Below are 13,337 nucleotides of genomic sequence, written 5' to 3'. Positions count from 1 at the left end.
CGAATATACATTGAAGTACAGTGCCACTGATGTATATGCTACTACAGAATATAATGTACTGTATGCTTGACAAGAGGCCCCAGTGCACATTACATAAAAAAAAAAAAATGTATTACAATAATATTGCGTATTGGGTGTGAACTAACTGACAGACTTCTGGTACAGTAGCCATAGTGGCCTAGAGGGTAAAGCTACAGAATGCTATTCGTTGTGTGTGGGGTTCACATCCTGCTCATCAGCAATGCATTTTTCATAATTCTATCTTTTTTTTTTGTACGTTAAAATGTATGTGTGTGTGTGTATATATATATATATATATATATATATATATATATATATGTTTTGCTTTCACTTTGCTTGTGCACTTAATTAGCAGTGTGAAAAAAATGCTTGGCCAGTTTTATATAGAGTGCATTAGTGTGAGGACTAACATGTTCAGTGACTCTGCGTCATCGTCTCCACAGCTAGGCTAATACTCCAAACCTTCATCGCTATGCTTTGGCAATGTACCAAGATGCCAACGGCCAGATCAGGAAACGGTAATAAAACCTTATTTAAGAGATGCTAACAAAAGCTTAGTCCAGCACATTCCCAGAGCCTCAAACCCCCCCCCCCCCCCCCCCCGTCACTGCAACAGACCTGCCCCTACACACTATGGGCCTTATTCTGGTTGGAGCGGCCAAACGTGCGTACGTTCCAAAACAACGTACGCTATCCGTACGCGGCCGTTGGGGTTAAGTCCACCCACAACTCAGCCGCATACGTACGGCCAGAAACAACGTCAAAGGGGAGTGGCGTACAATTGAGCGTACGCCAACGTACACGGACGGGCCAGCCCTTACACTCCGACAACTGGCGTACAACTGAGCGTACGCCACCGTTTACGGACGTCTCTCGTCCGTCTTCCCGCCGACTTCTTGCGGAAATCTGAGCGTACGCCAGCTTGCACGGACGGGTCCCTATTGTTTTCAATAGAAAACTCCGCTTATGTCACCGCTCGTGAGAGTGAGCGTACGTCCGTGTACGCTGGCATACCCTTCACATATATGGACCTGCAAATCTTGACTTTCAACTATAATTATGAAAATTAATTAATTGATTGAATTAATTAATGTGCAAAATAGTGGCCATGGGCTTAAAACATTGCTGAAACATCCTTTGTAGGTGTTAGATGTGGTTTATGTTATTGTATCATAAATACAAAACCTATGTTTGTATTAGAGTGAACACGTTGACACATGTCGACTTGTGTAGATTGAGTGTGCTACTGTGTAAAGTCTATGAAAGCACGTAGTGAATGTGTCTAACTGTTTAGCAAATACCTACCTTAGCATATATAAGCAGGTCTTACAAAGATTCTTACCTTAAATTAAACAAACCTTTAAATGTAGAGAAGTATAGAAAGATAAGCTTCCAATGTGTTTGAGTGCTGTGTGTGGCTTGCAGATAGTGAAATCATGGTTTGGACTTAATAGACTGCAGCATTGGTTATTACATTCAGGTGTATGTGTTTGGTAGTAATCAGCGTAAATTAGCAAACCCAGGCGCACGCTGGCATGCGGTATCTGTAGGGGTGGTTTGAGATGGCAGTTGGCGGCCGCCTGTTTTGTGTCCGAAATGAACGGTGCCTTAGTCGATCGTGCGGTAGTTGCACCGCTCATTTTTGGTGCACACCCCCGTGTACGCCCATATTTACGCCCATTTTCCCTCATTATTTCGGCCGCTCCCCTCATCACGCCCCTATGCCGCCCCCAATGCCCGTACACTCGCGTATAGGTTTTTTCGCACGTAGAGACCCGTCCGTAAGCGTTGTGGAGTGTTCGCGCCTGCGCATTAGCGAATGTACGCATGCGCAGATCATAAAAAACCCCGGGACGTACGCGTACGGCCCGGCCGCTCCAACCAGAATAAGGCCCTATATCAGCCTCTGGGCCAGATTCTCTAAACTTCAAAAGTGATAAAATAGAGAGTGATTAACAGCCAGCCAATCAGCTCCTACCTGCCATGTCACAGACTGTGTTTGAAAAATGTCAGACAGGAGCTGATTGGCTGGCTGTGTATCACTCTCCATTTTATCACTTCTGAAGCTTAGAGAATCTGGCCCTCTGTCCCTTAATTGTGTATGAAGGGATAGTTGAGGCCAGGCAGTAATGGGAGTTAGCAAATCTCACACAAAACAGCTCTATAACGTCAGACATAATTAGAGCAGGTTCGTTAATGTTTTAATTAACGTACTGTACAAGTACAAAATTAAAGCAGATTTTTATTAAACCTTTTTAAAAATGATTATAACCTTAACTGTATGCTGGCCCCTGCACGTTCTCAGCCGTGCAAACTTTGTATAAGGCTGGCTGAACATTTTTTTTTTGCACCCCGATATTGAGTATGCCAGCTTACAGATGTAAAGGTAAAGTAAAAAATAAATATATGTACCAGCGTACATGATATATGCTTTATTTATTTGTAGTATGTTGTAAATATATAGGATATGTGCTCCTTTTAAATATGTGAATGATAGTTTGCCTGGCGGCACCTGTTATCAATTAAGCGGCTGGTTTAAAAGTATGTGGATGTCAGGCGGTAGTCACACCCCCTGACAAAGTCCGAACCTGTGACGAAACGCGTTGGGCGTGGCTTCCTGTGATCCTGACGCCGTGACGTCCCCCTGGTCCATATCGATTGTGAGGAGAAGTTCCTAGTGAGCGGCTGCTGGAGTGTGTCCTGCCGGCGACTGATCACCGCGTGTACGGCTGTTCTATCGGTTCCTTCCTGCAGTGCTGCCCTACTCCTCCATGGCAAGCTATACCATTCATACCCCAATGTATGTCAGTATTATATAAGTAAAGTTGTGTTGATTTTATTACTGATGGTGCGCTTTATTTCATTCTCTTCCACAAGCATACTTCTGAGTATTCCCGGTTGTCCTAAAAGTGGAGCGGCACACATTGTGGGACTTTTTTTGGACATTGCTTTATTCAAGGACTTTGGACTTATAGTGCGCTGGGTATTATCTTTTTGCTTAAAAAATAAATATGTAAACATTTTAATGTGAAAAAAAAAGAAAAACAATTTTAGTGAAATAGAAAAATTAGAACGCATCTAAATGGGTTCGTACACGATGCATGGCACATAGTATGCTGTAGCCTTACCAGCTAGGCTACAATGGCTACTTTTCCATGGGCATCAGCTCATTCACACTTGATGCAGCTGAGCTCACTGTGTGAAGAGCTTTGCGAGCGTCTCCTTAAAAAAATAGAGTTTGTGTGTTTTTTTTTCTTTTATGACTTTCCGATCAGACAGTTTTGGCATCCAATGTGGCTTGGGGACATACTGTACTATACAGTAGTGTGTAGTAACAGCAGAAATTAAAGCATGAGTATGAAGTAATCTGCAACATTGCACCATGTGCAGTCTGTGTGTTTTTGTTCTATGGCAAATACATACAGTCAAAATTGTTCAGTGCACTCAGCAGCCTGCCCTTGTGTACACCGCTTAAGTCAGTATTGTTTATCATAGATTGACTGTGCAGGCAAGGCAATTTTGACTAGATCAGACTAAAGCCATGCACACACAGAGTGATTTCTTCCAGGTGATTTTGACTAGATTGTCAAAATCTCCCAGTGTGTACACAGTGGGCGATAACGATGTGCAGCGTCTCATTCTCCCAGCCAAATTTACTGTGCAGTCAAAATGTATTTGACTAGATGCTGCATGCACAGTGTATTTTGCAGCGACTCCCTTGGCTGGCAGGATCTACGTTTACAGTCAAGTGGGCATGCGCATGCTGAGCTGTCAATCTCAGTGGCAGTTTGGGCGCTCAGTGGATCACCCATACACACAGCACAATACGCCGACATATTGTGCATCAGCTGCGTTGCAGAGCCAAAGCAATATATCTGACGCCACTTGGATATATTGCTTGTACACACACTGGCCGATGGTCTATCGATATATCAGCTGTTCAATCGAACCGCCAATATGTCTGCCAATGTGTACGCAGCTTTTAGATATATCGCTATTTTGATCATTTATTCTCCTACTAATGTAACACACACAAAAATAGGTCATGTTTTGTACAAGGGTTCACAATACAATTATGATGTTCCCCAAGACACTACCATTATATTATCACTTGTTTTCTTTGTTGCTGAATCATTTTGTGTGAATGTGCTGCAGCTTGTGATCATAAATGCATCACAAGCACAGACATGTTTTTGACCTTAAATGTGGTAAATTGATTTTATTCTGTACAGAGTGTAAGGTGGTTATTCCTTTATTTTTCCCAAGTTAAAAAGACTTGAGTAAATATCACGTGTGAGCATTACATATTCCTTTCAAAGTTTACATTTTATTTTTTAAAGTCCTGAAAACCATTTTAGAAATAACTTGTCACAAGCGTGTAGTAGCTGCATCCACTCAATGTAAAATTTACAGGAAGAATTAGTAGATTATCAAAATGGATGTCATTTGTAGAGATTACTTTGGTGGTCAGTGTGGATAGTTTTCTCGCACCCACGCTTAATCCCAATGGATAGTATACTGACATACAGTACTGCTCCCGGCTCCCACTAGGCTGAGGGCGCTGCGCCCTGCCCCTTTACAAGCCAGCGAATTCCGCCCTGCCCTTTTTAAGCCGCCCTGCGCCCTGCACAGTTAATAGCCGCTCTGAGAATTAACTTTGGCCGCCCTGCGCCCTGCACAGATTATAGCCGGCGGCAGCGTGTGGACACTCCCCTATTACAGGCTCCGTAGCCTGCGCCCCATCCGATGCTGCAGCCAATCAGAAGGCAGGAGCTTGGGCAGAGTGTGGGGGTTTCGGCGCCTGCGCACTGGTCAGCTCGGCTCCGTGCTGTTTGTATTATGTTTGGGCTGGAGAGTGGATTTTAAAGATGACCGGAGCGGCTCCCCTCTACTGTGTCTGCCGGCAGCCGTACGATGTCAGCCGGTTCATGATCGAGTGCGACATCTGCAAGGACTGGTTCCACAGCAGGTGAGCGGCAGCTGGCTCAACTGGGAGTCTCCGTTGCCCCTGGTGGCCGAGGGGACGCCTGGGACAGGGAGAATAATAACAATAAGGTGGACGAGGAGAATTCAGGGCCCCGGCTGTCAGCAGGCACACCGACAGGAGTCGGCTCCTACGGCTTGCTGCAGTCCCTCACTCTGGCACTGGGGTCTGGGGTAACTGGACCTTTAGAACTTACTGCAGACCCCTAATTTGGTGGTGTCACAGATGTCACCTCCAAAGTAGTTATTGGTCTGACGTACATGTGTTTATAGGTGCTCCTCAAAGTACTGACATGTTTGGCATATGGGGTTGTAGTGTTTTTGCGTGTAAGCACCCCAAAACATATTGATATGCACCCCAAAAAGTATTGACATTATGGGGGATCATTGGTGCATCCCCCCAAAAGCTTTTGTCATGTTGGGTGGTAGGGGCATTGGTGTTCACTCCCTCCAAAAGTGTTGATAATCTGGGGTTTTACTGGTGTCCCCCAAAAGGTTCTGAAGGCCCTGGCAATTAACATGTATATAGGCAGCACTTATATGGCATAATATGTACTAGCCATTAAGCTGTGTGGTATATGTAATGGGCATTACCTAGTGCTTGGGATAACGTGTAATGGGCATTATGGTGTTTGGTATAAAGTGTAATGGACATTAGAGTGTGTGGCATAATATGTTATGGGCATGTAATATACTATGTAATGGGTGCGTGAGGCATTGCGGTGTAAGTTTTTGGTGCGCACTTACAGCGCGCACTGTCCTTAATAACCTTATTTTTAATAAGTTTGTTGAGCTCTGGCATAACATGTAATGGGAATGATGCCATGTTGTATAATAGTGTGTCGTGTAATAGGCATTATGGTGTAACTTTTTGTTGCGCACTGTCCATATTCTCCCTAATTAAAAAAAAAAAAATTGCCCAGTCATGGCATAATGTGTAATGGACATCACAGTGTGTGGCATTATGTATAACAGGCATCACAGTGTGTGGCATTATGTATAATAGGCATCACAGTGTGTGGCATTATTATGTATAATGGGCATCCCAGTGTTTGGCATTATGTGTAAAATGGGCATTCCAATGTGTGACATTACCACAGCCAGTTTAGTATAGGTAGTCAGTTTTTGTGTGTGTGTGTGTGTGTGTGTGTGTGTGTGTGTATATATATATATATATATATATATTTTTTTTTTTATGTGCCTTCCTGACTGAAAAATGTGCCCTCCCCGTGGTCAACACACTGCCCTAAAAAATGTGTAGAGTGCACTTACAGTACTGTACATATCTGTCCACATACATTAATCCTCCGCGTGCTACGAGCTCCAATACACATAACACGAAAGCTCCATGTGACTTGGTAGCACTGTGCACTTTGCATGTAACTTGTTCTGTTACAATGCATCCCCCTGCCCCTTTTTTTCATCCTTACGTCCCCCGATGACCTTCAAAATCCTCTTCAGCGGCATCTCCGGTCCCAGGGGTGCATTGCGCAGGTGCGCCGGTGACGTCAACAGCGCTCCCATGCACTCACGCAATGCACCCCTGGGACCGGAGATTCCGCTGAAGAGGATCCTAAAGGCCGCCGTGGATGCTGGAGAACACCGTAGACATTGGAGGACCATCGGGGCACCACCAGGGGACCAGGTAAGTATGGAAAAAATTAATATTCCAAAATCCAGAAAAAACCCTTATCCAAAATGCTTGTGTTCCAGAGCATTTCGGATAAGAGATACTCAACCTGTATCATTTTAATCAGCAGAAGCTGCTTGTTGTGTTCCATTGACACAATTTTGCAAATAAAACAGAGTTTACAGAACAAAATCACATGCAAAGATGCTTGATGCTACTCAGCCACGCCATGACTGACGTGACTAGAAGGGCTGATTAACATGTAAGGACGCTATGTGTATATGGGACCTCTTTACTTAATTCACAACAGTCTGACATTGTATTTATTCTTCGTAAGGGGACACCACATTTATTGAGAAAAGCCTTTCAATATAATATAAAAGTGTGTGTGTGTGTGTGTGTGTGTGGTTTCTTACAGGATAAAACAACTGACTTGCCGCGTTTTAATGTATTATGATATGGAGTTATTTTCAACCTAAGATGTGTTCCAGGAATCAGAAAGTTAAACCTAAATCATGAGCTACAATATGTGCATGGAAAGCTATTTTCTGGTCCTTGTAGAAAAGCTGTTTTTATTTAATGGCTGTTTTTGAAAAATTTACATACGAATACACTGAGCAAAGTGGAAGAAGTGAATTGTGCAAAAGAGAGCTAGAGCAGCTTTATAATAGGCACTTCTTCCCTAACTGCAAGGATTGCTTTGGGACGGGAAGCGGTCATCTATTAGAATGAACTTAGGTCTACAGTCATTAGGTCGACCCCACTAGGTCGACTGGCAGGAAGGTCGACCTGACTTAAGGTCGACATGGGCCAAGGTCGACATGACTTAAGGTCGAATTTGCATAAAGGTCGACATGAGGAAGGTCGACTGGTCATAAGGTCGACATGGGGTTTTTCACTGTTTTTTGATCCGACATGTGCCGACAGGCGGTATTTCATGCCCTACCATCCACTAGGGCGTGGAGGAGGTTATTAAAGCTGTGGCGAGCGAAGCGAGCCACCGTGCCCGAAGCATTGCGAGCGATGCGAGGGTCCGATTCTCATTGCCAACTGTGTCCATGTCGACTGTGTCGACATTCGGATAAAAAACATTAAAAAACCCATGTCGACCTTCCTCATGTCGACCTTTATGCAAATTCGACCTTAAGTCATGTCGACCTTGCCCCATGTTGACCTTAAATCAGTTCGACCTTCCTGCCGTTTGACCTAGTAGGGTCGACCTAATGACTGTAGACCTAAGTTCATTCTGAGAGATGTACCGATTCCTTTGGGACATCCTGTTGATAAGACCATCCATAAATGCTTGTTTATGTAGTATTTGGTTCTTTTTGCTATTTATGTATTATGCTTGACTTGTGGAATACCTATGAAGAGATGGTAAATTCAATAATCTGCCATTGGTGTGATAGAAAGCTTGGGATAACCATACTATTAGACTTGCCTGATATGTGTGCATCTGGATATCGCAGTATCCCCCCTTCATTATTCTTTGGGTCTATGTGACACAAAAAAGTAGCCTGGCGAAAAATCCAGCATCATCGAAAATCACATAAATCGGCAAAATTGACGCACATTCATGTGGTTTTGATGAATTTGCAGCTGTTTTCGAACATGTCAATTCATGAAATGAAATTAGTAAAATGGCATTGGCGAAAATGTACTCAAAAAAGAGTGAAACCACCCCTGATTGAATACCGATAGGCACATTTTTGACCGCTATTTATTTCGCTTGCTGAAATCTTTTTCCAAGATTGATTACACCCCTTAAGGTCCCCATACACTGCTGCGACGTCTCGTAGCAGTGTTCAGACACCCGATACCCCTGCATCCGTTGTGATGGATCGCATGCATCCCTGCTTCTCGCCCCAGAACGGGTGGTCTGACGGCCAGCCGGTCCGTCCACCTAGTCGCGTCCGATGCACATCGGACCCGACTGCATGTCAGGGAGAGGCGATTTGGTCCGATTTAACGGGCCGATTGGTCACAATCGTCAAAAATCAGACCAAATCGCCTCAGTGTATGGGCACCTTAAGATTGGTGATCACATTTCATGTACACTCCACTTGGTAAAAGCTCCCCTTCCATGTAGGATATCTTGAAATTGCACTCTAGGGTCAACCGCACCTCTTAACTAGTGGAATCGCTAGGCCAGTGGTTGCCAAACTTTTTTGAATCAAGGCTCACTATAGTATCCAAATTTTATCCACTGCACCCCTAAGCCAAAGGCTTCTTCTTGAAAAATTAAGAAAAAAAATATTATATTGATATATCATCCTTATGGTCAGTTATGTGGTAAGGGACAATATTTGCTTCAGTTTGTCCATACATGTTATGATTAGCAGTCACAAGCTCTGGTATTGCCAATTACATTGACCATAATTAATTTGAATTGTTCCTAGACCACCAACCCGAGGCACCGCTGCAAAGGTCACACAGTTTGGGAATCTTTCCAGAGAGCTCAATATAAGCCAATTTAGTTGTGTGTTTGTACACTAGAAAGAGTGGATGTGGGTACCAGAACTGTTAAGTATGCCTTTATTGAAGGAAAATGTTTAACCTAGTTCAGATAATTTCTTCATACTTTCCTTTCATCCAAGATAGTCACTACTGTGGCTAAAAAACACTCATCAACCCATATATAAAGAGAATGCACAAATATTATGTTCTGGATAAACATTGTTCTCTATTTTTATTTATGTTAAATGGCAACCTATGTTAAAATTATTATTATTACCTATTTCACTATCATTCATATGGGATACTGAGGTCTCATTACATTGGGGAATAGAGGTCATCCGACAGGAGACAGGCACATAAATTTCTTCAACCAGGGTCTGCTGGCTCCTCCCCTTACTAGCCAGTTTTAGAAAATGTGCCCTCAGGAGAGGATGCACACTCCTCAAGCTCCAGAGTTTTTCTTCAATTTTACTTTAATTTATTTTTGGGGGGTTGCTGTTTGGGCTGCACAGCTTCCCTGCTTCATGGGAAGCTGGGGGAAGGGACAGTTTCCGGCCTGTTAAGGTACCGAACTGATCCCTGCTGCAGGTCTACTGACCTGAGAGGGTGCTTGTTACCATGGGCATTGCGCTGCAGCGCGCACACCCCTGGCTCAGCCTGAAGCCGTCGAGTGGTGAGTGTTACCCGGGGTCCCCATAGTGGGGTACCCCGGTTCATGTGTGGCAAGATGCGGCGGCGGTGTCCCTTCACAGGGACCACTGCCACTGGACCAGCAGGGCATGCTCCGATTATGTTGTTAACTATTTATTAACACAGGGCGCCAGTCTAAATATTAGTATAGCCCAGGCACCATTTGATGGCGGGGCTTAGCTCAGAGCCGGACCAGAGCCTCTCTGTGCTTCTATACACTGCTTCCTGTTCTTCTCATGCAGTGAGCGCCATTTCAGCACCAGAAATCACTCCTCAGCTGTGCAGTCTTGGGAGATAGAGATTCTGACAGCAGAGAGCAATTGTATTATATATACATGCTTGTTACTACTAGTCCTTCTATCTAGAGGACTTGGTTGTAGGGTGCAGGTGTCCCCAGGGCCGGACTGGGACCAGAAAGTGGCCCTAGCATTTAAAGCACACATGCCGCACACCGTAATGCCCATTCCACGTTATGCCGCACACTGTAATGCCCATTCCACGTTATGCCGCACACTGTAATGCCCATTCCACGTTATGCCGCACACCGTTATGCCCATTACATGTTATGCCACATTGCTACATGTAATCAATCATCCCAGTAATCCTGCCTATACTTAATGCCACCATTAGTGCACCTGACGTTACACAATGCCCCCAAAAGTGCCACTGCCACTTACATTTTTGCTGTTGGGAATGGGGGGTGCTTCCCCACTCCGCGCTGCTGCCAGTGGGGTTGGAGCAGAGGGCACCTTCTTCTCTCTGCTGAGGGGGGATGTAGTGATGGTCTATGTGATCAGCTCCCAGCGCTGTCAGGTTGGCGAAGGGCGGGATATGGAGGAGAGGCAGGCAGCTTCCGCCTCGAGTGGAACACAGGACTGCGGCTCCCTCCTGCTTGGCTTAGATATGTGGCATGGTGTGAAAAGATTAATTTTCCACCAGCAGACTTCAAACTGGAAAGGTTTCTGCATTTTTTGCAGGTGGGCCTAGACTTGAGCCTCTGCCTGGGGTCCTTAAAAGTTCAAGTGTCAGCCCTTTCTATCTTCTTTCAGAAGAAGATGGCTGCCTTTCCAGAAGTCCAGACGTCCTTACAAGGTATTCTACATATACAGCCTCCGTTTGTGCCTCCAACGGCACCTTGGAACCTAGATGTGGTTCTTGCCTACCTGAAATCATGGTTTGAACCATTGGATGCTACAGAATTGAAACGCCTCACCTGGAAGACGGTGACGTTGTTAGCTCTGGCTTCGGCCAGAAGGGTGTCTGAACTGAGCTCTCTTTCCTGCAAGAGCCATATCTGATTTTTCATCAGGATAGGGCATAGCTTAGGACAAGGCAACAGTTCCTGCCGAAAGTGGTATCAGTGTTCCATATGAACCAGCCGATTGTGGTACCTTCCAGCTTAGGAGATCAGGATATACCAGAATCCTTGGATGTGGTTAGAGCTCTGCAGGTTTACGTCAAGAAGACTGCACGTGTTCGTATGACAGAGTGTCTTTTTGTGCTTTATGATACACAAAAGAAAGGATGCCCGGCCTCCAAGCAATCTATTACTAGGTGGATCCGCTCCACCATACATCAGGCTTATGTGGCAGCACAATTGCCGGTACTGGCTTCTGAGAGCTCACTCCACAAGAGCGGTGGGTGCATCCTGAGCAGCTGCTCAGGTTGTTTCAGCATTGCAGCTTTGCTGAGCTGCCACTTGGTCAGGTCAACATACCTTTGTCAAATTTTATAAGTTTGACACTGACCAAGGATGATACCCAGTTTGGGCAAGTGGTGTTGCAACAGGCTCCGCACATACCCGCCCTTTCTGGAAGCTTTGGGACCTCCCCAATGTAATGAGACCTCAATATCCCATATGAATTATAGTGAAAATAGGATTTTCATCCCGCCCGCCTCAGTGCGGTGTTCTGATTGCAATTACTGTGATCTTGTTCCATCTGTTCTTGCAGTTTGCGAGACAGTGGCTTTAGTACTCTGTGGTACCTTACAGGTCCGTTGACCTGAGTTGGAGCGTCTGAGTTTTGGTGACCCTTTGCTCCCTACGAATCACTTGGTGATTTTGAAAGTTATTGTGTTATATGGCACAATAACGGGGTTAACTAAATGTAGTTGAGTGTTTTTGTGGTGTGCTGGTGCGAATCTCACCACATCATTTCTTCATGTTAAGTCCTACCTCGCATACGTTATCCTTCCTTCGGGCACAGTTTCTTAACTGGCTAGTAAGGGGAGATAGAGGGGAGGAGCCAGCACACCCTGGTTGAAGAAATGTAAGTGCATGTCTCCTGTCGGATGACCTCTATTCCCCAATGTAATGAGACCTCATTATCCCATATGAACTCTGTGAAAAGGATTTACCGGTAGGTATTAAAATCCTATTTTTGTGCTGTAAAGCGCTTTGAGTCCTATTAGGGGAAAAGTTCTATATATAAAATAGCATTATATGGATTGTAAATAAAGTATTTATTGGTAAATCTGTTATCTTGTTACAGGCAGTGAGTCAAAAGGCTGCTAGAAATGGAGCATAAGAATAATGATAGCATTGTCCCATCTATTACTGAGCTGGAAGGATATCTCACTGAACATAACTCCAATGTAGTATGGCTGCTTGTTGGTAAGTTGCAATTTTTAAAGTTGAGTTTTGATTCCTGTATTCCAAAAAAGTCACTGGCTGCAGTGTTTTACAGTAGTGGTAATGATCAGTAATACCCCTTTCACACCAGAAAATGCAGGGACTTACCCGGGAATACAGTCCAGGGATCAAGCAGATACATTCCCAGGTTGACCCCTTTCACACCGGCCTAGTCCCTGCATTTTCTGGTGTGAGGGAGGAGAGAATCCACCCCCCCCCCAACCCCACCTATGTGCAACATTGGGGATCCAGGCAGCGGCGGCTGTGAGCCTGTAGCGCTATTTGCTGGGCGACAGGGGCGGGATTTGCTGCTGAATTTGAAAAGACTGGCCATACGCTGATTGGCTGAATTCAGCTGCAAATTTTTGCCAAGCACAACGTGACCACGCTGCCTGACTGACAGGCGGGGGGCGTTCCGGGGTTGACACTTAGTGTTGCATTAGTGTGCCCGCACCGCCCATAGAAATGCTGGACGATCCCCAGTGAACGCAGGCATCCCCCCCCCCCGCTGATTCGCAGCAGACCGCGCAGTTGCATGCAGAGGAAAAAGTGCTACTAGTTCCCATCCGCCGCAGGGATCCTGCAGCTGAATTACCATTCACCTATTGGACCCTGCCGCACACTGCCCATTCACCTAACGGACCCCGCTGCCAGGGGAGGGGGTTAGCGGGGAATGCACTGCCTAGTACCAGAGGAGGGGGGTGGCGCAGGCCAGGTACCAGGGAATGGGTGGTATATTAGTGGTGAATTACCATTTTTTGTACCTTTTCTTAACGAGTTCAATGTGAAAGGTACAAAAGCTTGCTCTGACCCGTTAAAGAAACGTTTAAAAAACAGGGTCAACGCAGGTTTTGCAGTGGGAAAGCAGTATTGGGGGCAGATGTATTAAGCCTAAAGAAGAGATAAATTGGAGTTTCAAAAGAA

The 13,337-nt window shown here is 45.1% G+C and overlaps 1 protein-coding gene across 17 annotated transcripts in view; it reads left to right on the top strand.

The window, feature by feature from the left end:
• The first annotated feature begins 4,829 nt into the window (after positions 1-4,829).
• Positions 4,830-13,337, top strand: part of BLTP1 (bridge-like lipid transfer protein family member 1) — a 250,134-nt gene continuing 241,626 nt past the window's right edge. For 13 of the 17 annotated variants that reach the window (XM_083174415.1, XM_083174421.1, XM_083174431.1 and 10 more), the window contains exons 1-2: positions 4,830-4,990; positions 12,274-12,395. In XM_083174415.1, coding sequence (XP_083030541.1) covers positions 12,299-12,395 — 97 coding nt within the window. In that variant the 5' untranslated portion in view covers positions 4,830-4,990; positions 12,274-12,298. The remainder of the gene's footprint in view (positions 4,991-12,273; positions 12,396-13,337) is intronic. The other 4 variants (XM_083174432.1, XM_083174430.1, XM_083174427.1 and 1 more) reach the window with 1 other exon arrangement.

Source organism: Crinia signifera, chromosome 1 (assembly GCF_055691185.1).
Source record: "Crinia signifera chromosome 1, ASM5569118v1, whole genome shotgun sequence".
NCBI lineage: Eukaryota > Metazoa > Chordata > Amphibia > Anura > Myobatrachidae > Crinia > Crinia signifera.
The sequence above is the reverse complement of the archived record's forward strand: the minus strand, read 5'-3'. Positions and strand labels throughout refer to the sequence as shown.